Below are 24,432 nucleotides of genomic sequence, written 5' to 3'. Positions count from 1 at the left end.
ACCTGAACTTAGTGATATTGAGTCACATAGTTAGTAGAACTTCTTGACTTTAAGACCATAATTCTATTTCCTGTGCCACCTAGCTGCCTCTTAGAGAATGAAACACAGAATAGAACAGAGCATGTCAAAGCTAAGAGGAACTGTAGAACAAAACCTCTTAAACTGTGGGGTTTGACCTCATGTGAGGTGGTATAACTGAATGTGGGGGGAAGGGGTGTGAAAAATTTGGCAGCAGTAAAAGGTTTGTTATATACCTATAAACCTGGGGTCACATAAACATTTCTCACCACAACTTTTCACCCAAGAAATTTTAATTTGATCCTGTGACAGCATGCACAGTGCAAAGTGCACATGTTTTGAGTTTAGAACCAAGGCTGCAGCAACCCCCATATTCAGTTACATGACCCTATATGGGGTTGAGACTCATAGTTTAAGAAGCTAGACTAGAATACAGAATGTTAGAGATGGGAAAGATCAAAGCACAAAGAAAGATGAACCTTTGAGACTTGGAAAGTTCTTGAACTACAGGGTATCCTAAAAGTCTTAGTACCTTTTAAAGCTTAATAAATCTTAAAGCTTTATTATATATTCCATGTATTACATGTGTGTGTGTGTGTGTGTGTGTTGGAAAGACAGACAGAGAGGGACAGAAAGAGAGAGAGAGAGAGAGAGAGAGAGAGAGAGAGAGAGAGAGAGAGAGAGAGAGATGTCCTATATAGAGTATGGTATATTAGAGTTGGGAGGGACCTTAAAACATAGGACATAGAACGTCAGAGTTTAAAAGAAGCAGAGAACACAGAATGTAAGAGTCAGGAGGAACCTTACAATGTAGAATAAGAGGGCTAGAATGGCTCTCAGAAAATAGAACACTTAATCAAAGAGCTATAAAGGATTTAAAATAATAAAGAGAAGACCTAGAATATTACTGTTGGAATCAGAACTAAAAAGGAGATTATAACACAAAATATCAGAGCTGAACGGGACCTTAGAGGCCAAATTTTTAACTTTTACATATAACCCTTAGGGAAGCTAAAGCCCATAATGGGAGTCAATCAAGGTCTCACAGTGTATTCATAACAGATCTGGAACTTTAACCCTGACTTTCATTCCAATGGACCTTTTTTTTTTTTTTTGATGGGGCAGTGAGGGTTAAGTGACTTACCCAGGGTCACACAGCTAGTAAGTGTCAAGTGTCTGAGGCCAGTTTTGAACTCAGGTACTCCTGACTCCAGGGCCGGCGCTCCAACCACTGCACCACCTAGCTCCCCTCCCCCACAATGGACTTTTTTAGTACATAATATGGTCTCCCTTCCCCAAATTTTGAGCTTTAGAGGAGAATCCAGTGGCCTAAAATGGTTAGGAAGAAGATTGTCATTTTCTGAGTCTCCATCTGGCTTCTCCACTTCCTTCCCCATTTTCCAAATAACTTCTTATCACTCATCTATCACCTCGGTGCTAGAAAAGACCCAAGTCTCAAAGGATTATCAATGGCACAGTAACATGAATAGAGAACTGGATTTGGAATTGGGAAGATCTCTACTCAAATCCTCAGGTAATAATTGACTGTGTGATCAAAGACAGTTCAAATGAGTCAGAATTTATTGTGCCACAGTACAGGTGCTACTGACAAAAACACAAAAAGGAAATACTCCCTACCTTCAATAGGTTGACATTCTACTGGGAGATTGGGATGGGGTCAGGAATGGAACATGTACAGAGAAAATAAATAGAAACCATCCCCCCTGTTGTTTCTCAAATAAGATACAACATCTCCTGACCCTGGGGATTTTCACTAGCTGTCCCTCATACATGGAATACACTCTCTCCTCTCCACCCCCTAACTTCTCTGGCTTCCTTTAAGTACCAGATAAAATCCTACCTTCTATAAGAAGGTAGGTAATCACTCTTTTCCCAATGCCTTCTCTTTGCTGATTATTTCAAGTTTATCCAATATATAGTTTGTTTGTACATACTTGCTTGCATGTTGTCTTCTCCATTAGATGGTAAATTCCTCAATATACAGGGACTATCTTTTGCCTCTTTTTGTATCCCCAAAACTTAGCACAGTGCTTTTCACATAGCAGGTGCTTAACAAATGTTTATTGACTGAATGACTACATACAAAGCAACACAAAATCATTTCCAAAGGGAGAAAGTGTCATCAGCTGAGAGGTTCAAGAAAGACAAGGAATGGAAGGAAGCACCTGACCAGTGCTTTGAAGAAAGAGAGGGATTTTAAGAGTCAGGGTGTGTTCCAGGCATAGTGAACTATGTAACTGTGACCCATATGGGGTCATGCAACTGAAATATTGGGCAGTGAATGTTTGATTTGTATACCTATTTTACATGCCTATATACCCAGGATCATGTAAAAATTTCTTGGGCGAAAAGGGCTTGAAAGTGGAAAAAATTTAAGAAGCACTGATACATACATACATACACACACATATATATGTATGTATGTATTTGTGTGTGTATATATATATATAATTTGTAATTAGTTGTTTGCATACTGGCTCCCCCAATAGACTGCTAGGTGCTTGAGAGCAGGAAGTGTCTCTTCCTTCTTTGTAACTCCACTGCTTAGCACAGTTCTTGAGACATAGTCAGTACTTAATAACTATATGTTGACTTTTGATTGACTTCATCTATAGCCAAAAGCCATATTTACATATACATATAAGTATGCATATACATATACATACACATGCACACACATACACATATGTAAACACATACACAAACAAATATGCATGCATACATATATGAATACACACATACACATACATATGCATATCTATATGTATGTTCCAGGGCCATCTCCAGTCATCCTGATATATCTGTTGGCTCTGGAGGAGAGAATTAGGTTTATGACCTTGCACAGCATTCTCTCACTTAAATACATTTCAGTGCAATTCATGACATCACCTCCTGATGTCCTGGTCCTCTGCAAGAACAAAGGACAAATAAAAATATCGACATGTATGTGTTTATGTGTGTAGACATGTGTACGTGTATGCATATTGTGTGGGCTCACATTTAGATACTGGTTTGGTTTTTTTATACAAGTATGTATATGATTGTATTCATGTATGTCCTTATATACATGTATGTACCTATTAGCTTTGGTCTTGAAATCCAAATTTTGTTTAAGGAAACTATCTTCTTAACTCACTATTTACAACCTAATGCCTCTTTCTCCTCTATTGAGTCACCTTGAATAGACAGAGAAAGAAATAGGGAAATGAACTATTATTTGATGGCTATAAAGAACTCCTGGAGGGCAGCTAAGGTGGCACAGCAGATGAATAGAGTGCCAGGCCTGGAGTCAGGAAGACCCAGATTCAAATTTGGCCTCAAACGCTTACTAGCTGTGTAACCCAGGGCAAGCCATTTAAGCTTATTTGCCTCAGTTTCCTCAAGTGTAAAATGGGTTGGAGAAGAAAATGACAAACCACTCAAGTATCTTTGCCAAGAAAACCCCCAAAGGGGTCATGAAGAGTCAGACACAAGTTTAAAATGACTAAACAATAAAGAACAAAAAGAACTCCTAGATGAGAGAGGTTCCTCTACCAAAGCAAGTCAACATCTTCCCTGAAAGTTAGGATTTTAGAGAATTACCTAGAGGGCTGTGAGATTCAGTGATACTCCAAGGATCATACAGATAGTGAGTATCCATTCATTCCATCATCTATCTACAACTTGTGCCACTATGTAACAATATAACACTAAAGTCACAATTTCCTTGCCAAGGACTTCTTAATCCATAGCAATACTTACTAAGGTACCCCTAGTGGTATCATCTATACTCACAAAAATCAGTGGGAATGGGGAGAACATTATGACATTGGAGCACATCCAGAGGAGGACCATAAGAATGGTGAGAAAACTAGAAATCAGGGCATACAAGGTGTTTGTGACTGGGTGTAGCTCAGCACAGTGCCCTGCTACTTGATATTCAATATTAGAACAAAATAAAACACTTGTAGGACAATCAATAATTAAGAAAAGAAGATTCAATTAGTGATGGCATTTGAAAGATATTCAACAAGAATAAGCATAGAGGATACCCTAAGTGGATTCAGCTAAGCCAAGCTCCTTGGTCTGAGTTGCCCCTAGTTGTCCACCAACCAAAAACTAGAGAGAACCTATAGCTCCTCATCACTTTCTGGTATTTGGGGAACAGGAGACAATATCAATAGCCTGAGTCTTTAATCCCCTGAACCAACCAAGTCTCAAGGATGCTTTCCATACCTTTTAAGGAAAAACTAGACTAACTCGAATGGAGGTAGGGGTTAAAATATTGCTCCCAGTTTAAAAAATTATTGCTCCCACCACAGAAAGATTGACAGAAGAAACTGGGAATGTGTAGGCTAAAAAAGAAAAGACCAATGAAAAATATGATAACTGGCTTCTATTTTCTGAAGACTTGTCATAAGGAAAAGACTTCAGGGTCATTCTACTTGGCCCTAGAAGACAAAAATAGGAGCAATTAGTGGAAGCTTCAAAGCAAAGGATTTTGTATGCAGGATTCTTGCTTTGGCTATGTCAGTGGGATTATTTGCTTGAGATGACAAAGGGAGGTGGTGAATGCTCATAGACTTGGTGTTTGAAGAGACTTTAGAAGTCACAAAGTTCTACCTTCTTGTTTTACAGATCAATAAAATGAAGCCCAGTTGGGATATTTAACTTGACCAAGGAGTGTTGGAACCATGATTCAAAACTCTGTCTCCAGATCTAACACCATTCCTGCCCATGAGTTCTTTAAACTCAGCTGAGGTAAATTCAGATCCACTGTAAGTAATCAATCAATCCAACAAAAAGTATTTATTTAACTCTTCTTTTTTATCCCAGGCATTGTACCAGGCTCTGAGGATACAAAGATAAAAATGAAATAGCCCCTGTCCTGTGGGAGCTCATACTCTGCTGGAACAGAAGAGGTAAAGACCAGCTCACCTCTTGTACATGTTAAATACCCACAATGTATTACAATACAATATATTCATTCCATGCCTAGGTTAAAGCAATGTATCACAATTGATATCTCATCCATGAGACCATTAATCTGTTGAATCTTTAAATTCTTGTTTCACCTCTATTCCATACGTCTTTCCCAACAGAACCATGGAAGGAGGAAATCAGTCTGCAGTCTCTGAGTTCATCCTCCTGGGACTCTCAGAACAGCCAGAGCAGCAGACACTCCTGTTCTTCCTGTTTCTTATTATGTATCTGATCACAGGTCTAGGGAATCTGCTCATCATTCTGGTCATTAGAGCCAGTTCATGCCTCCACACCCCCATGTACTTCTTCCTTAGCAACCTGTCCTTGGTTGACATCTGCTTCACCTCAACCACCATCCCCAAGATGCTGGCAAATCATGTCTCTGGAAACAAAGCAATTCCTTATGCTGGGTGCCTAGCACAAGTATTCTTCTTCATTTGGTTTGCAGGCATAGATAGTACCCTTCTGACTTCCATGGCCTATGACCGTTATGTGGCTATCTGTGCTCCACTGCATTATTCCATGATCATGACCCCAAAGTTGTGTGCTCTTCTGATAGTAGTATCTTGGTTTTGGTCCTATACTAATGCTCTGATACATACTGTCCTACTGACCCGACTCTCATTCTGTGGCCACAGTGAAATTCCTCATTTCTTTTGTGACCTCAGTCCCCTGCTGAAGTTGGCCTGCTCAGACACCTTCATCAATGACCTGATGGTCAATACAGTGGGAGCGCTAACAATCATCATCCCCTTCATTGGCATCCTGATCTCCTACACTCGAATTTTTGTGACTGTGATGAAGATCCCATCTACTGTGGGGAAGTGGAAAGCTTTCTCCACCTGTGGCTCCCACCTCACTGTGGTCTGTCTCTTCTATGGGGCAATCATTGGAGTGTACTTCAGCCCCTCATCCACCCACACTACCCAGCAGGATACAGCAGCAGCTGTGATGTATACAGTGGTCACCCCTATGCTGAACCCTTTCATCTACAGCCTGAGGAACAAGGATATGAAAGGAGCCCTGGGGATTCTCCTCACCAAGAAACCAGGCCTCTCTTTGTGACTATGAGGCATCCTTCTGATTTGAGGGACTGTGACTCAGACAACCTCAGTTCTTGGACAGACTTACAGTAATGCTTCTCAAGTATGAAATGAATGAAGTCAACTGCTCACCTCCCTACCTGTACCAGCAGCAATGTGGTATAATGAAAATAGCATAGGCCCCTTCATCAAAAGATTTGCTTATGGCTCTGTTTCACTTCCTAGCTAAGCAAATCACATGACCCTCCTGGACCTCATTTTCCTCATTCAGAAAATAAAAGGGTCACTTGGGACACTATGTAAAGTTCAACCAGGCAAAGATCTGCAGCTTATAGAACTAGGGAGTTGGGCACATCACTGAAAGGTCAAAGGTCTTGACTAGGGTCTCATAGACAAGATATGTCAGACAAAGAAACGGGACTTGAACCCAGACATTCCCAGTTTTGAGGGGAGCTCTCTAGTCAATACACTATACTGCCTTTAGAAAGTCATAAAGTATGACTATAAGGAATTCAAACAAGCTTGGGAAGATGGACAGGAACTAATGAGAAAGGAAGGAAGCAGTACCAAGAGAACAATATACGCAGTAATGACAGCAATGATGATGGTGGTGGTGATGATTGTTATTATAGAGCTCATTGGGTGTCAGACACTGTGCTAAGCACTTCACAATTACCATCTCATTCAATCCTCACAGCAACCATAGGTGGTAAGTGTTACTATTATCCTCATTTTACATATAAAGAAATTGAAACAAAGAGGGATTAATTCGCTCAGGGTCACATATTTGAACTCAGATCTTCCTGACTACATATCTGGTGCTCTATTCACTGCACCACCTATCTATCCATGTAAATTGAAAGAACAAACTAATAAAACAGGATATTTTCTAATCACAGGGACCAAGTTTGCAGTAGATAAGAGTAGAGAAAATGTCACACACTATTTTTTACAAAGGTGGAAAAATAGAAGTATGGAATATCATATATTCTATAAGATGTGGTAGGTTTGGTTAAATTGAATTTTTTTCCTTTTTTTTCTTTGTCACAAGGGATGGCTCAATAGATAAAAAGGAAAGGGAAGGAAATAAGCACTTATTAAGTGTCTACTATGCACCAAGTATAGTGGGAGAAGAGGGAGGAATATGCTCAGAAATGAAGGTGAGATAAAGCAAAATAAATCAACAAAAAATAAAAGTAAATAAAATAAGGAGAATGGACTAGAATGGATTCAAGATTCCCTTTAGCTCTGATATTCTATGATTTGATAACATCAATTCAAGTACTCTCTATAATAGTTTACTTGTGTGATTGTGAACAAATCATTCAGTCTCCCCGAGTCTCCATTTCATGGTCACAGACTATCCTCATTTCAGGGATCAGCTAGTGTAACCCCTACTAGAAAAAAAAAATCTCCTCTACACATTCAATTAACCAACAAGCATTTCTTTAAAATCTACAAAGCTCCGTACACTGTGCTAGATGCTGGAGATACAAAGACAAAAAGGCAACAGTTCCTGCCCTGAACGAGCTTATACACAAGAAGACACAGTGAATAATGTGATAGAATGAGACTCAGAATGATATGAGGTGAAATGCTTCCTAAGACATTTGGTACCCATGTGCCCTTGGGGAAGTCACTTAACCTATCTCTGTCTCAGTTTTCTCATTGGTAAAATGATGCGATGGACAGGATAGCATGTAAGTATCCTTAGAGTTTTACAATGATCCTATGAATTTATAAGGGAGGCAACATACATGTGTGTTTATATATTTATATATATACATATACATGTGTCTATGTGTGTCTATGTGTGTCTATGTGTGTATATGTGTGTATATGTGTGTATAAGAGTATAAGAGCAAAATTTAACAACCAACTCTCCAGCCAAAACAAAGTACTCAAAACAAATTTTTGAGTTTAATTTACATAATCAATATTTTCTTCTTCATTTTCTTAAGTCTTGACAATGCACAATGCACAAAACAATAATCAAGCAAATAAATTGTCTCCTTACTGAGGGACATATGCTTTGCAAATATGACACATGCCTAGTATCCAGTTACTAAGAGCTGTCTCAATGATTATTTGTGATTGTATCAGAAAGGATAGATTCTTACTGAGGAAGCACCTTCCTCTGTAATCCAGAAAAAGATTTGTGGAAGTAGTTAACTCCTCTTTGGGGACTCATTTCCAATGCTTTCTCTCCCTTGGACTTCCAACAAAGTTGGGGAGGAATTTCTCACCCTACTTCACATCCACTGGCAATGGTGACTTGTAGCAGAAGCACATGGAATTCTAAGATGGACCTTGAGTCTATCATTGCCTTCTTCTGCCTTTCTCTTTCCTTCCTGAGCACAGATGAGCAACTATTAATTCTAAGAAATGCTCGGCAGTAGCCTCCTGAATGACAAGTTTTTTTAGTCCTGGGTGAACTATCCATTGCAAGATTTCCCTAATGGTATAATGCTCAAAAAAAAGACAAGCACAGGCAAAATCATCCTCTAACAGAAGGATTAAGGAAGTAGTGCCTTGGACTGGCCAGAAGATCTGGACCTTGTGAGTTGGTTAAAAAGTCCTGATCTGAGGTAAAAAACAAATCATCCACTTAGCAATCCCACAAAGTTGTCTTTGCTTCCCAAGAGTAGTGTAATCAGTTCAATGGTCTATTTGAGATGTTTATACTTTGGTTTAGAGACTTCCCTTTATGTATCCTTAGTACAGATAAAAAGAAGCCTCACCCTCCCTTTTGTATTGGGACCTCAAGATTAAAGGAGGCTCAATGTAAGCCTGAATACCCTTGTAGGAAAGATGAAATGTATCATATAGGTTATAGAGTACATTTCTAATAAAAGAGTTCAAGCCACATGACCTCTACAGTTTCTTCCAACTCTAGTATTTTATAATCTATGTTCTAAGGTTTCTTTCTACTCACACTTTCTGTCCTCTTTGTTATAACGCCCCTTCCAGCTGAGATCCTGCATTCTATGACCTAAATTGAGAAGGCAATTGAGAAATAACAAGGCATAAGTAATAGAACAATAGATTTAGGAGTCAGGAAGACCTGGGTTCAAACCCCACCTCAAAAACTTACTAGATCTATGATTCTGAGCACATCATTTAAAGCTTTAATGGCCTCAGTTCCCTTAACTGTAAAATAAGAGCCCTTGATGTAATGGTCTCTAAGGCTTCTTACTCTTGAACCTGAGTTCAAATACGGTTGCAGATAGTTGACACTTACTAGCTATGTGACCCTGGGCAAGTCATTTAACCCTCATTCCCCCACCCAAAAGAAATCAAATGAGAGTAGAAAATTGAAAAAAATGGGAAAAGAAATTAGAACTATGGAAGAAAAAATATCAAAAGAAAAATAGCACCCACCACTTAGAGTGAACACTAATGGTAATGGGTGAGCAGAAATTATTTTTGAAAAAAAAATGTCTCAAATGCTTTCAGAAAGGAGAGAACAAGAAAAGTTACTCAACCATCTTCAGGAGCTTCTATTATTAAAGAAAAAACCATCTCCAAAGGCTAGGTAGCAAGTGATTCCATCTTCCGTATGTCCACAGACATCACTTTCCCAATTGCACATGCCTACAGCAGCTCTGCTGAGCTGTACTATACAAGCTGTAATATGTTAAAAGGAGTATGAAAAGGAAAACAGATACTTTATGTTTTTCAATCATTTCAGTAATGTCTGTCTCTTTGTGAACTCATTTGGGGTACTCTTGGCAAAGATACTGGAGTGGTTTGCTCTTTTCTTCTCCACCTCATTTTACAGATGAGGAAACTAAGACAAATAGGGTTAAGTGACTTGCCCAGGGTCACACAGCTAATAAGTGTATGAGTCTGAATTTGAACTCAGGTCTTCCTGACTCTAGATCCAACATTCTGTCCATTGCACCACCTAACATCCCTAAGTAGATAATAGAACCCCTACTACAACTTCCCAAACTTACAGAAAGTGAATCTTCACTTTCAGTCACATTCATTCTAGTTGAACACAAATCTGCTAAAATTCCATTTTTAAAAGAAAAAGTAGTGAAGAATATTGTACCAGATTCTCAACAATAATATAAAGTTGTGAAAACAGTTAACTCTTTTACATTAACTAAGCAACTAAAATATTGTAATAATATTTTTAAAGAAAGGTTTTCAAAGAAACATGAGCATGTGCTTGACCTTTTTATAAACCTGTTGATGTTATCACTTCAGTTATCCATAACTACAATGATGTTGTCAAATATCTTATGGATTTTGGAAAATTTTTTAATGCACATGAATTTTCTGCAGATGTTCAGTCAATGTTTATGATTTGCTATAAGTATAACCCTACACATAATGAGGTTGTAGCAAAGGTAAGAACATTCAAGGATGTTTTGGGGATGCAATTAGCTAAGATCTCAGATGAACCTATTGAAAGAATGCCTATACATCATACTAAAAAGGGTATCACAAAAGTTTTTAGTAAAGAAATTAGTAGTGATGTTACCTCTGAAGACAACTTTTATAAGAGTCACCTGATGAAAGAGTAAAGCACCTTGCAAAGCTTCAGTAGCAATTTAAAGCTGTTCATCAACAACTACAAATTCTGTCCTAACTTTTATTGTTGTTGTTGTCAAGTCATGTACAACTCTCTTCTTGACCCCATAGACTTTGTCCATGGAAGTTTCTTGTCAAAGATACTGGAGTGGTTTGCCATTTTGTTCTTCAATGTGTTCCCATTTTACAGATGAGGAACTGAGGCAAATAGGGGTTAAGTGACTTCCCCAGGGTCACACAGCTAAGAAGTGTCTAAGGCTGCATTTGAACTCAGACCTTCCTGATTCCAATCCCAGTGTTCTAACCACTGTGCTACCTAGCTGCCCCTATAAGAGAGGGGAAAAGAATGAAAAAATTTATCAACAAAGAGGAAAATCAAAGGGGAAAAAATTAATTAAATGAAACTAAAGAAAAAACTGAAAAAATTCAGTCAAAAAAGGCCAAGCAACAAATTTTGATATATAAATTTGAAAATGAAGATAATGCTAAGCCTATAGATTATGATGAGAAAAGACAATTAGACTTGGCTATGAACAAACCCCCTAGAGGCAAGATTGGGTCAGTGGTCAATAGAGTGCACAGAACCATGTTTAAGGAATTCTAATCTTGATGAGATGGAAATCAGCTTTGAAACACTGAAAGCCTCAACCCTGAGACAACTAGAAAAATATATCAGGGTAAGTCTGAGAAAAATACCAAGAAGGGCAGCTAGGTGGAGCAGTAGATAAAGCATTGGCCTTAGATTCAGGAGGACCTGAGTTCAAATCCAGCCTCAGACATTTGACACTTACTAGCTATAGTCACTTAGCCCTCATTGCCCTGGCCAAGAAAGAAAGAAAGAAAGAAAGAAAGAAAGAAAGAAAGAAAGAAAGAAAGAAAGAAAGAAAGAAAGAAAGAAAGAAAGAAAGAAAGAAAGAAAGAAAGAAAAGGGAAGGAAGGAAGGAAGGAAGGAAGGAAGGAAGGAAGGAAGGAAGGAAGGAAGGAAGGAAGGAAGGAAGGAAGGAAGGAAGGAAGGAAGGAAGGAAGGAAGGAAGAAGGAAGGAAGGAAGGGAAGGAAGGAAAGAAAAAGAAAAGAAAAAGACCAAGAAAATTTCACTCTGAGAAATTTTAATTGTCCAAGGCACCAGGAGGGGTGACATGGCAGAGTGAGAGCAACAGCAACAATAGCAGCTCCTTGGACTTGAACAGCAGTAGAAACTCAAGATATTCTGATAGCAGTGATTCCCAATCAGATCAGCTGCCCTTTTTTGGTCTCTCTGGCACATCTATTCCTTGAAAGGATAGAATTGATATCTTTAAGAAGTATTTGTGGGCAGCTAGGTGGCGTAGTGGATAAAGCACCAGCCCTGGAGTCAGGAGTACCTGAGTTCAAATCTGGCCTCAGACACTTAACACTTACTACCTGTGTGACCCTGGGCAAGTCACTTAACCCCAATTGCCTCACAAAAAACAAACAAACAAGAAGTATTTGTGGCATCTATCTATCAGGAAATATGATTTGTACTGCCAGATCCATTGGCCTTGATTTCCATCCCAATCATATCTTTCCATCTTGAAATATTTGAACTTGTATTAGATAAGTTTATAATGTCCAAAAGATAATTAACAGTTGAATAAAATAAGGATAATTGTTTTTAAAGCATTTTAAGATATTAAATTCACATTAGCTTATCACAAAATAATCTTACTTGTGACAGTAATCTGGTTTATTGTGGATAGCAATGTTGCAAAATGTATTCTCAGTCTTGTTACACTTCATTCTGAATTAAATTACTGTTTTGAATTTAGTGTTTTAAAATTGTACTTACTCTTTGTAATATTTCATCCAATGAAGAGCTTGTGAACTGATAAAGTTTAAAAAAGCAAAAAGGAATTAATATCTGGGAAGGAGAGGTACATAACTTTAATCCAATAAAGTAGTTCCTTGAAAATTAGAATTGAGCAAATAAAAGCTAATATCTCAGTGATATAAAAAAATATTAAAATAGACAAAAAATAGACAAAAAAATAAAAATAGACAAAAGATGTTCATAGGATAAAAACAATTGACCTAGAAAATAGATCAAGGAAAGATAATTTCAGAATCAGAATTATTGGAATACCAAAATCTATGGCCAAAACAGAGAGATGGCATTATATTTCAAGTAATCATAAAAGAAAACTACCCAACTCTCTCAGAACCAAAGGATATGTGAGAAAACAATGGGTTTTGGGATGCCCAGAGGCCCCTGCTCGAGAGGATAATATTGGGATTGATTGGATTGACTTTGCTGATTAACACACTTAAAGTTGATTTGATTGAAACTACATCTACTTGAGAGCCTGGCCCTCAGGGGGTGTGTTCTCTAAACTCTGACCTCAGCACATTCTCCTCATGGACCACCCTCAAATCCAGTGAACCAATGGATTTGGGTGATGCTAGACAATTAGCTTGAAGCTGTGTGTAAGGACTGCCTCTCCTCCAGACCCAGAGGAAGCTTCCACACTCAGACAGGCTCTTGGATGCACTCATGGTGGCTAGATAGACTTCTTAATTTTCTGAGCCAAGTGTTCTCTCTTTGCTAATATTTGTTATGCTTTAATAAATGCTTAATGCCCAAAACTGGTGCTAAACTTTCTAATTTATAAGTAACAAATATATTAGAAACCCCAGCTAATTTTCCCTAAACTTGGGACAGAAATAAGGTGACCACATATAGTTTTACTCGCTGCAGGTAAGAAGAAATTGCAAAATCTAACAAGTACTCCCTGAAAGAAGCCACAAAATAAAAACTCCTAGGAATATTATAGTCAAAATCCAGAGCTCCTAGGTCAAAGAAAAATGTTGAAAGCAGTCAGAAAGAAACCATTTAAAAACTAAGAAACCAGAAACAGGATCACACAAGATTAGCAGCTAACACCTTAAAGGGAGTGGAGAGTTGGGAATACACTATAAGCAGACTTGATTTATACCAGGAATACAGGGATAGTTCAACATTAGGAAACCTGTCAAGCCTATATTAACCATTTTAATGACAAAACAACAAAAATGGTGTGTTTATATTAATAGATGCAGAAAACACTAGATAGTATAGGAATAAATGGAGTTTTTGCTAAATGATAATATCTATCTAAAACTGAGGACAAGTATTATCTGTAATAGGGATAAGCTAAAGATTTAACAAAAATTAAAGCAAGGATGTCCATCATTACCATTCCTCATCAGTATAATGCTTAGAAATGCTAGCTGTAGGAATAAGACCCATCTCTCCCCCCCCCCCAAAAAAAGAAAATAAATTGAGGCATAAATAATGGAATTTCTGGATCAGATTTCTTGCTGTTATTGTGCTAAGAAAAACTCTGCCTCAGACTCTATCTTGAACTTTCTGACATTGTTTACTTAATCAGGTCACACATCATACTGAGATCTGTAAAATCAAGTTTGATACATAAACTTCAGCTCCAGTTTCGAGGAGTACTTCACCAATTAGAAGAGGAGACCACAGGCACAGAAGGAAAGTCCAAGTAAGAAGTCTTCAGGGGCTTATTGATGTACTAGAAATATGCATGGCTGGGTGAATCTTTTATATTTCATGGACTCTATTTTGTAACCTGGGATCTATCTTGTAACTTTGGTTTGTGACAAAGTTTTAATTTCTTGTATTAATTTACCAGCTTCCTTACTGAACCACCACAGCTTGGCCTTTCCTGACTTTTTAACCTTATATACAACTATCTCCTACCCTGTTTCTTAGCATAAGACCATCACTGTCAAGAAGGTTCAAGGTTATCCTATATCTTGACATAGAGCCATCACCATTAAGATGGCCCAAGATCAGGCTATTCACTTACATTGCACTTGAAAATAAGCCCCATCACTATGCATATGAGTGGAAGCAACATTCTCTTTATGTGTGTGTGTGTGTGTTTATTTTTATTTTATAAAATTCTTTTTTCTAAATTTTGAGTTCCAAATTCACTCTTTTTCTCCTGCCTCTACCCCATGCGTTGGAATGGACTCTTTTAAATTCTTATTTCATCTCCTTTCCACATGTGCTTTTAACAGATCCATAGAAGGGGAAATCATGCAGTAGTCTCTAAGTTCATGCCCCTTAGCCTTTCCTACCAGCCAGAGCAGAAGAGGCTCCTGTTCTTCTTCTTTCTGCTTAGGTACCTGATGATAGGACTGGGTAACTTGCTCATCATGCTGGCATTTAGGACTAAGTCCCACCTCCACACATTCATGTACTTCTACCTCATAAGCTTGTCCCTGGTCAAAATTTGCTTCACATCCACCACCATCCCCAAGATGCTATTTAATTACATATCTGGGAACAAATCAACTCCTTATACCAGGTCCCTGACTCAAATTTCTTCCCTCTCCAATCTATTGTCTATATGCCTGCCAAAGTGATAATCTCCAAATCCAGATTTTACCATTTGGCTCTTTTGTTCAGTGTTCTCTAGTGACTTCCTATTCCCTTTAGGATAAAATACATATCCCTCCATTTGGCTTTTAAGGCCCTTCACAAATGATCCAACCATACTGGAAAGCAATTTGGAACTATGCCCCCCAAAGGGCTATGGGCTGTGCATACCCTTTTCTTTTCTTTTCTTTTCTTTTCTTTTCTTTTTTTTTTTTGGTGAGGCAATTGTGGTTAAGAGTGTGGAAATTTATTTTGATTTGGGGACCCTACCTTTAGGCTGAGATTGGAAAGCCTTGAGCCCTCGGGGTCTCTCCCCCTCCTCCTCAGCTTCAGCTGAGTGAAAAAGCTCCGTGGGCTATACAAGATGCCAGGTCAGATAGCTGGGGGGAAAAAAAAGCCCCCAGCTCCGACCTGAGCGGAGCTATCTGAAGGATCCCGGATGGCCTGTGCTGAGGCATAAGGCTCAAGAGCACCCCCCACCAGCTGCAGCTCTGGCTGGTGGATTAGCTTGGTCTGTGGGGGCAAAGGAAGCCCCGAGATTTGAGTGGAGAGAAGAAAAGGTATATATAGACCTGGGAGTTAGGAAGGAAGAGCAAGGGAGGAGACTTGAAGGATGGATTGGACGGACTAGATAGAGAGACAAGATTAAGGAGAGAACGGCTGACTAGAGCATGGAAGCTGACTACGGGGGACAGACTAAGGAAGGAGACTAGAGGGAGACGGACTAGAAAAAGGAAGGAGACGGGGAAGGAGACGGACTAGATAAAGAAGGAAGGGGACGGATGGAGGAGACAGACTAGAGGAAGGAGACTCGAGGAAGGACTAGGAGAGAGGCTGGACAAGGACGGAGGAGAGTTCGGTTCGGAAAAGGAGAGACGGGCTGACAAGGTTACCGGCCTTAATACAAACTAGGGAAAGTGTAACTTGCCCTGAGGCCGGAGGCGGCTAAGGCCCTTATTGTATTCAAGAAGTTCAAAGCTCAGCAGGGGTGAAAGAGATGCAGTGGAAAGAGACTGCAGGAAAGCAGTCAGGTTGTACACTTTATTTCCCTGTATTTCTAATCTGAAATAGTATCTCATAAATAAACTTGCTTTGATTATTTAGTTAGAGGCTTCTTAATCTTTAGTCTATCGGTTTGGGAGTAGTGTGGTGGAACTTTATAAACGGCCCACGTTAAATTAAACGCAGTCAGATAGCCAAATAGTCCAAAGTCCCCAGTCTAGTCATCCATAGTTTAGCCCCCCAAAATTAGCCTAGTCAATTCAAAAATATTTCACAAGTGACTTGCCCAGGGTCACACAGCTAGTAAGTGTTAAGTGTCTGAGGCCAAATTTGAACTCAGGTCCTCCTGATTCCAGGGCTGGTGCTCTATCCACTGCACCACCTAGCTGCCCCTGTGCATACCCTTTGCCCCAGCAATACCACTACTAGGTCTGTATCCCAAAGAGATCATTAAAAAAAAGGCAAAAGGACCCACATGAACAAAAATAATTCTAGCAGCTCTCTTTATGGTAGCAATGAATTAGAAATTGAGGGGATGCCCACTAATTAGGGAATGGCTGAACAAGTTGTGGTATATTAATGTAATGGAATATTATTGTGCTATAAGAAATTATGAGCAGAATCAGAGCTAACAACCACAGCAAAAAAAAAAAAAATTGCTTCCAGGTTAATTAGCAAGTTGGCCTGGGGTTATTTACAAACCAGAGCATAGGCTAGGCAAGTGAAGAACCTGCCCCTCCTTAAATCATACCACCTGTGACCTCCTGAACCTTGGGACAGTGTAGCCTGGAAGCAATGCCCCACTTTAAGAAGGAGTTAAAAGTCAAGAAATATGTGAACAACATGAGCAGACAGAGAAAGATTTGGACCATACAAAGTTTCTTTAGTGACAAGGAAGATCAAGGTACACCCTCAGAAGAGGATAGCAATGTCAGGGCTCCTATATCCAAAGCTTCCAAGAAAAAATATGAATTGGTCTCAAGCATAGAGGTGCTCAAAAAGGACTTTGAAGATAAAGTAAGAGAGGTAGAGGGAAAAAAATGTAAAGAGAAATGAGAGTGATGCAGGAAAGTCATGAGGAAAAAGTCAACAGCTTGAAAAGCCAAATGGAAAAGCTCTCTGAAGAAAATAATTGCCTAAAAATTAGGATTGAACAAATGGAAACTAGTGACTTCATGAGAAACCAAGACACAATAAATCAAATCCAAATGACTAAAAAAAAAAAATAGAAGGCAATGTGAAATATCTACTTGGAAAAACTGCTGAGCTGAAAAATAAATCCAGGAGAGATCATTTGGAAATTACTGGACTACCTGAAAACCATTATCAAAATAAGAGCTTAGACATCATCTTCTAAGAGATTGTCAGGGAAAACCATCCTAATATTCTAGAAGCAGAAGGTAAAATAGAAAGTGAAAGAATCCACCAATTACCTCCTGAAAGAGATCAAAAAAGGAAAACTTCCAGGAATATTATAGCCAAATTCCAGAGCTCCCAGGTCAAGGAGAAAATATTGCAAGCAGCCAGAAAGAAATAATTCAAATATTGTGAAGCCACGGTCAGGATAGTACAGGATCTAGCAGCTTCTACATTAAAGGATCAGAGGGCATGGAATATGTTATTCCAGAGGGCAAAGGAATTGGGATTACAACCAAAAATCACCTACCCAGCAAAACTGAGTATAATCTTGGGGGGTGGGGGGGGACTTCAATGAAAAAGAGGACTTTCAGGGAATTGTGATGAAAAGACCTGAGTTAAATAGAAAATTTTACTTTCAAATGCAACACCCTAGAGAAGCATAAAAAGGTAAACAGGAAAAAGAAATCATGAGGAATGTTAAAAGGTTAAACTGTTTACATTCCTACATGGGAAGATGATACATCGAACTCATAAGAGCTTTCTCAGTATTAGGGCAGATGAAAGGATAGATTTAAACAGAGGGCAGGGGTGGGAATTGATTATGAAGGGATGATATCTGTAAAGCATTTTTTTTTGTTTATCTTTGAGGTGCGGGGGGGCAGTCAGGGTTGGTGATTGTCTTATGTCTGGGGATGGATTTGAGCTCTGGTCTTCCTGGGTCCAGGGCTGGTGCTTTGTTCACTATGTCACCTAGCTGCCCCAAGAGGAATGCTAAAAGGTTAAACTGTTTACATTATTACATGGGAAGATGATACATCTAACTCATAAGAGCTTTCTCAGTATTAGGGCAGATGATAGGAATAGATGATATCTGAAAAGCATTTGTTTTTTATTGGGTTATTGTGGTTTTTTGTGGAGCAGTTGGGGTTGAGTAGCATGCCTGGGGTCACAGGGTTGGTGAGTATCTTGTGTCTGAGGCCAGATTTGGACCCTGGTCCTCCTGGGGCCAGGGCAGGTGCTTTGTCCACCATGTCACATAGCTGCCCCATGATGACATCTTTAGGGTAAAATTGAGGGGGGAGAGGATTGCACTGGGGGAGGGGGGTAAGAGGAAGAATGGGATGAAATCTCATATGAAAGAAGCAAGAAAGGGCTTATGGAGTGGGAGGAGAGAAGTGGGGCAGTAAATGAGCCTTACTCACATCAGAATTAGCTCAAAGACCTTAATCTTATCAGAGTAGGAGGGAATAACATACTCACTCAATTGGGTGGAGTATTCTATCTAACCCTGAAGGCAAGTAGGAGGGGAAGGTAATAAGGAGAGATGGGCAAAAGAAGGGAGGGCAGAGTGGGGGAAGGGACAGTCAGAAGCAAAACACTCTTGAGGAGGGATAGGATAAAAGATAGAAAATAGAGTAAATATCATGGGAAGGGAATAGGATGGAGGGAAATGGTTAACAATAGTAATTGTGAAAAAAATTTGAAGCAAAGGCAAGAGTAAGGTAAGATTATGATGATGATTGTTGTTGATGGTGATGGACTGATTAATCACTGGATTGATGATGATTGGAGAAAGATTAGGATTGATTGATGAGGAGGACTGATTGATGATGAGAAGGATTGAATGAAGAAGATATTGATGTATTGACATTGATGAGGATTGACTGAGGATTATGATGATTGGTGGATGATGATGGATTGATGACTGATTAATTGATGGTGGCAAAATGTATGGTACTTTGTTGGGCTATTGTGAAGAAAATCCTTTGTTAATTAGAAAGTGCTATATAAATGTTATCTATTACTGTTGTTACAATAATCAACCTCATGAGTTTATTGTAAGGAAATCTCTCTTTAAAGTATTATATAAATGTAGTTTAGTATTTTTTAAATGATGAACAGGATGCTATCAGAAAGACCTAGAAGGGCCTGAATGAACTGATGCAAAGTGAAATATACTGTATACAAAATAACAGTAATATTGTGAGATGATCAGCTGTGAATGACTCAGTTATTTTCAGCAGTGCAATGATCCAAGACAACTCTGAAGGTCTTATGAAAAATGCAGTCCATCTACAAAGAGAGAACTGATGGTATTTGAATGCAGATTGAATCATAATTTTTTTGTTAGTTTCTTTATCTGAAATTTTGTTTTTGTCTGTTTTCTTTCACAACCTGGCTAATGTGGAAATGATTTGCATGACTGTTCGTGTATTGCTTATATTGAATTGCTTGAGTTCTTGGGAGTGGGGGAGGAAGAGAATTTGGAACACAAGGTTTTTTAAAAAACAAGTTGATGTCAAAATTTGTATTTTACATGTAATTTGGAAAATAAAATTCTAAATATAAAAAAGCAAAAAAAAAAATTAAGAAAGAAATGATGATCAGGAAGATTTCAAAAAACCTGGAAAGACTTAAGTGGGCTGATGCTGAATGAAGTGAGCAGAACCAGCAGACCATTGTACACAGTAATAGCAACATTGTGTGATGATCAGCTGTGATAGACTTAGCTCTTCTCAGCAATACAATGATCCAAGACTATTCCAAAGGACTCATGATGGAAAATGTTCTCCACATTAAGAAAAAGAACTGTGATATCTGAATGAAGATTGAATCATACTATTTTTTATTTTTGTGTTGTTGTATTCTTTTTTTGAGGTTGTTCCCTTTTGCTCTGATTCTTCTTTTACAACATGACTAATGAGGAAATATGTTTAATGTGATTGTACATATATAACCTATATCAGATTGCTTAGCATCTTGGGGAAGGGGGAGCGAAAGGAGAGAGGGAGAAAAATTCAGAACTCAAAATCTTATAAAAAATGAATGTTGAATCTAGAACATATAGAGAACTGAGTCAAATATATAAGAACACACATCATTCCCCAATTGAGAAATGATCAAAGAATATGAACAGGCAGTTTCAGAAGATGAAATTAAAACTACAACCATATGAAAAAATGTTCTCAATCATTACTGATTAAAAAAATACAAATTAAAACTACTCTGGAGGCAGCTAGGTGGCACAGTGGATAGAGCACCGGCCCTGGAATCAGGAGTAGCTGAGTTCAAATCCGTGCTCAGACGCTTGACACTTACTAGCTGTGTGACCCTAGGCAAGTCATTTAACCCTCATTGCCCCTCAGGGATGGGGGGTAGAAGTTCTAAAAATAAATAAATAAAACTACTCTGTGGTACCACCTCACACCTATCTAATTGACTAATATGACAAAAAAGGAAAAGGATAAATGTTGGAGAAGATGTGGGAAAATTGGAACACTAATGCACTGTTAAGTGTAGCTGTAAACTGTTCTAACCATTTTGGAGAGCAATTTGAAACCAGGCCCAAAAGGTTTTAAAACTGTGCATACCCTTTGACATAGTAATACCACTACTAGGTCTATATCCCAAAGAGATAATAAAAACAGGAATAGGACCCACATGTACATTTATAGCTGCTCTTTCTGTGGTAGTAAAGAACTGGAAATTGAGGGGATGTCCATCAATTGTGGAATGGCTAAACAAGTTGTGGTATATAAATGCAATGGAATGCTATTGTGCTGTAAGAAATGATAAGCAGAGGGATTTCAGAAAAAACTGAAAAGACATACATGAAGTGATGCTGAGTGAAATGAGCAGAACCAAGTGAACATTGTACACAGTATCAACAACATTTTGTGATGAACTGTGATATACTTAACTCCTCTCAGCAATACAACAATCCAAGACAATGCCAAAAGACTAATGGTGGAAAATGCTCTCCACATTCAGAAAAAGAACTATGAAGTCTGAATGCAGACTGAAGAATACTATTTTCACTTTTGTTGTTGTTTTTTTGTTATTGTTCTTGTTTATTATTTCTTGCATTTTTCCTTTTGTTCTGATTAATGTGGAAATATGTTTAACATGACTGTAATGTACCACCTATGTCAAATTGCTTGCTGGTATTGGGAGGGGGAGGGAAGGGAGGGTGGGAGAAAAATTTGGAGGTCAAAAAGTATCTTTACATATAATTTAAAAAATTTTTAAATTAAAATAAAATGGAATGGTACCTTCAAAAAATGAATGTTGAAAACTATCTATACATGTAACTGGAAAAAAACAAAATACAATTAAGATTAAAAAAGGAAAAAGAAAAAATCTTGGCCCTCTGGTCTACAAAGAGTTACCATACTTTTGAGGTGTGTAGGGGATAGGGGAAGGATTGGTGGCTTTGGTTTTCCTGGGACATGCAGAGAAAATAAATTACCTGGAACATCCCTAGTGATACATCTAATGAAAATTAAATGAATGGAAAAAAATAAGGCCCTTCACAATTTGACTCCAATCTACCTTTCTAGCCTTATTGTACATGATTCCCTTTCCATAACTCGTCAATACACCAAATCTGACCTTTTTGCTATTCCACATATCACTTTCCACCTCCTGTCTCTGTCTCTTACACAGATAGTCCCTCATTCTTTGAATGCACTTAAGTACTCTCTAGTATGGTTGAGTAAATTCACAGCTCGACCAAATGGCTACCTGTGTACCTTTCTTTCCATAGCACCTCTGACCCTGACTATTTGCATATTTGTTATCATTTTCAATTTGATGGGTGTGAGTTGAAGCATCAGATTAATACTGATTTTCATTTCATTTCTTCTTTATGACAAAGAGCAATCTTATGTATGGTGGATTATAATTTATACTCTTTTTGGGGGGGGGGGTAAAGAAATGTTTGTTTAGAGATTCCCTTATGGATGGGGATTTACTATGTTTTCAGGTCTTTGCTACCACAGAAGTACAGGTATCAATATTTTGTTGTATATGAAGGGTTTCTTTTTTTAAATTTTTTTTGAAGGTTTTCTTTATATATGGTGACCCACCCCCACCCCTTAAGACATATGCCTAGCTTTGGAAATTATAGGTCAAAGATACTTTAGTAATTTCATTTGCATGATTTCAAATTGCTTTCCAGAATACTTAAACTAATTTGTAGCATTACTAACAAGTCAGGAGTGTTTCTTTATTTCCAGTTACTTTTGGATTTTTAAAAAATTTATTTTCCTTGAGATTGTAGAATTTATATTCCTCTAAATGAACTTTGTTATTATTTTGTCTAGCTCTAATAGCTAGGTAACATAGTAGACAGAGTGCCAGGCCTGGAACCAGGAAGACCTGAGTTCAAATCTGGCCTCAGATATTTACTTGCTATGTGACCTTAGCAAAATCTGCTTTAATCCACTGGAGAAGGAAATGGCAAGCCACTCCAGTATCTTTGACAAGAAAACACCAAATGAGGTCACAAAGAGTAAGGCATTATAAAAACAACTGAACAACAATACCAAGTACAACACAAGGAGTTGTCCCTTTACTTTATAAATAAGGAAACTACAGACCAGGTTAGGGTTACAGAGCTAGGAAGAACTAAAACCAAGCATTAGGACAATTGGTTCCATGCTCTATCCATCACAATGCACTGCCTCTTGGGCAAGTTAAGAGGTGAACAGTTTGAATCTCACACTAGAGAAGACTCAATGAAAATCTTTTGTCACAGCAGTGAAATTGCAGTGTGAGAAAGCCCAGGAGGATGTCTCATAGTCACAAAGAGAGGTCTGACTTCCTGGTGAGGAGCATCCTCAGGGCTCTTTTCATCTCATTGTTCCTCAGGCTATAGATGAAAGGGTTGAGCATGGGAGTGACCACAGTGTACATAATGGCTGATGCTGAGTCCTGTTGTGCTGTATGGGTGGATGTTGGGTTGAAGTACACTCCAATGATTGTCCCATAGAAGAGACAGACCACAGTGAGGTGGGAGCCACAGGTGGAGAAAGCTTTCCATTTCCCATGAGCTGATGGGATCCTCAGCACAGCCACAAAAATGTGAATGTAGGAGATCAGAATGCCAATGAATGGGATTAGGGCTGTCAGTCCTCCCATTGTGTAGATCAACAAGTCATTGATAAAGGTATCTGAGCAGGCCAACCTTATCACCACATTGAGGTCACAGACAAAATGAGGGATTTCAGTGTGGCCACAGAATGAGAGTTGGGTCAGCAGAATAGTATGTGTCAAGGCATTAGCACAAGCCCAAAACCAGCACATTGCCACCAGAAGGGCACAGACCCTTGGGGTCATGACCATGGTGTAATGTAATGGGGCACATATAGCCATGTAGCGGTCATAGGCCATGGAGGCAAGGAGGGTGCTATCTAATCCTGCAAACCAACTGAAGAAGAACACTTGTGCCAGGCAACTGATGTAAAGAATTGCTTTGTTCCCAGATATATAATTAACCAACATCTTGGGGATGGTGGTGGAGGTGAAGCAGATGTCAACCAGAGACAAGTTGGTAAGGAAGAAGTACATGGGGGTGTGGAGATGTGAGTCAGTCATAATGGCCAGAATGATGAGCAAGTTCCCTAGCCCTGTGATCAGATACATAAGCAGGAACACAAGGAACATGAATCTGTCCTGTTCTGGCTGATCTGAAAGGCCCAGGAGGATGAACTCGCAGACTATTGAATGATTTTCCCCTTCCATGGGTCTGTTGGGAAACAGATGAAGAAAGAATGAAATAAAAATTTTAAATAGTCCATTCAAAGTTCATTTGAAATCTTTTTTTTCCATTATAATCAGTGAATATGGAGTTAAAAGGCATATAGGATAGTAGAAAAATATTTGCCCTGAAGAAAGTATCAAAGCTAATAGACTATGATGTGAAATATACAGGGAATCAACAAGATCCCACCCGAGAGCCATTTACCAATTTATAAATGGCAAAAGGATAAACAAACATTAAAAATAAATAACCACATGCTAATTATAAAATTATAATAAAAATAAATTATACTTATAATAAAATTATAAATAGTCACATGAAATCATGCTCTGAATTACTGATAATAATAGAAATGTGAATGAAAAGAATTCTTAGTTTATACTTGACACTGAATATTGGCAGAGATGACAAAAGATTAGAATGCTAAGTGTTGGAGGTACTATGGGAAGATAAGCATGGTTATGTCCTTTTAGCAGAGATGTGAAGTGACCCAAATATATTCATTTTCAATTTGGAATTGTTCAGGGTATTTGAC

The 24,432-nt window shown here is 38.5% G+C and overlaps 2 protein-coding genes and 1 pseudogene across 2 annotated transcripts; 2 read left to right on the top strand and 1 right to left on the bottom strand.

The window, feature by feature from the left end:
* The first annotated feature begins 5,124 nt into the window (after positions 1-5,124).
* LOC122734914 (olfactory receptor 1361-like) lies at positions 5,125-6,066 on the top strand. Its single transcript, XM_043976083.1, has one exon. The coding sequence runs from the start codon at positions 5,125-5,127 to the stop codon at positions 6,064-6,066; it is 942 nt and encodes a 313-aa protein (XP_043832018.1).
* A 70-nt stretch (positions 6,067-6,136) lies between these two features.
* LOC122745113 lies at positions 6,137-10,644 on the top strand (annotated as a pseudogene).
* Positions 10,645-22,936: 12,292 nt separating this feature from the next.
* LOC122736192 (olfactory receptor 1361-like) lies at positions 22,937-23,878 on the bottom strand. Its single transcript, XM_043978281.1, has one exon. The coding sequence runs from the start codon at positions 23,876-23,878 to the stop codon at positions 22,937-22,939; it is 942 nt and encodes a 313-aa protein (XP_043834216.1).
* Positions 23,879-24,432: the final 554 nt, after the last annotated feature.

The sequence above is a fragment of the Dromiciops gliroides genome, chromosome 1 (assembly GCF_019393635.1).
Source record: "Dromiciops gliroides isolate mDroGli1 chromosome 1, mDroGli1.pri, whole genome shotgun sequence".
NCBI classification, from domain to species: domain Eukaryota; kingdom Metazoa; phylum Chordata; class Mammalia; order Microbiotheria; family Microbiotheriidae; genus Dromiciops; species Dromiciops gliroides.
This window is presented reverse-complemented; position numbering and strand designations above follow the sequence as displayed.

Coding starts and splice junctions, on each gene's coding strand:
- LOC122734914 (XM_043976083.1), top strand. CDS start 5,125: ATGGAAGGAGGAAATCAGTCTGCAGTCTCTGAGTTCATCCTCCTGGGA.
- LOC122736192 (XM_043978281.1), bottom strand. CDS start 23,878: ATGGAAGGGGAAAATCATTCAATAGTCTGCGAGTTCATCCTCCTGGGC.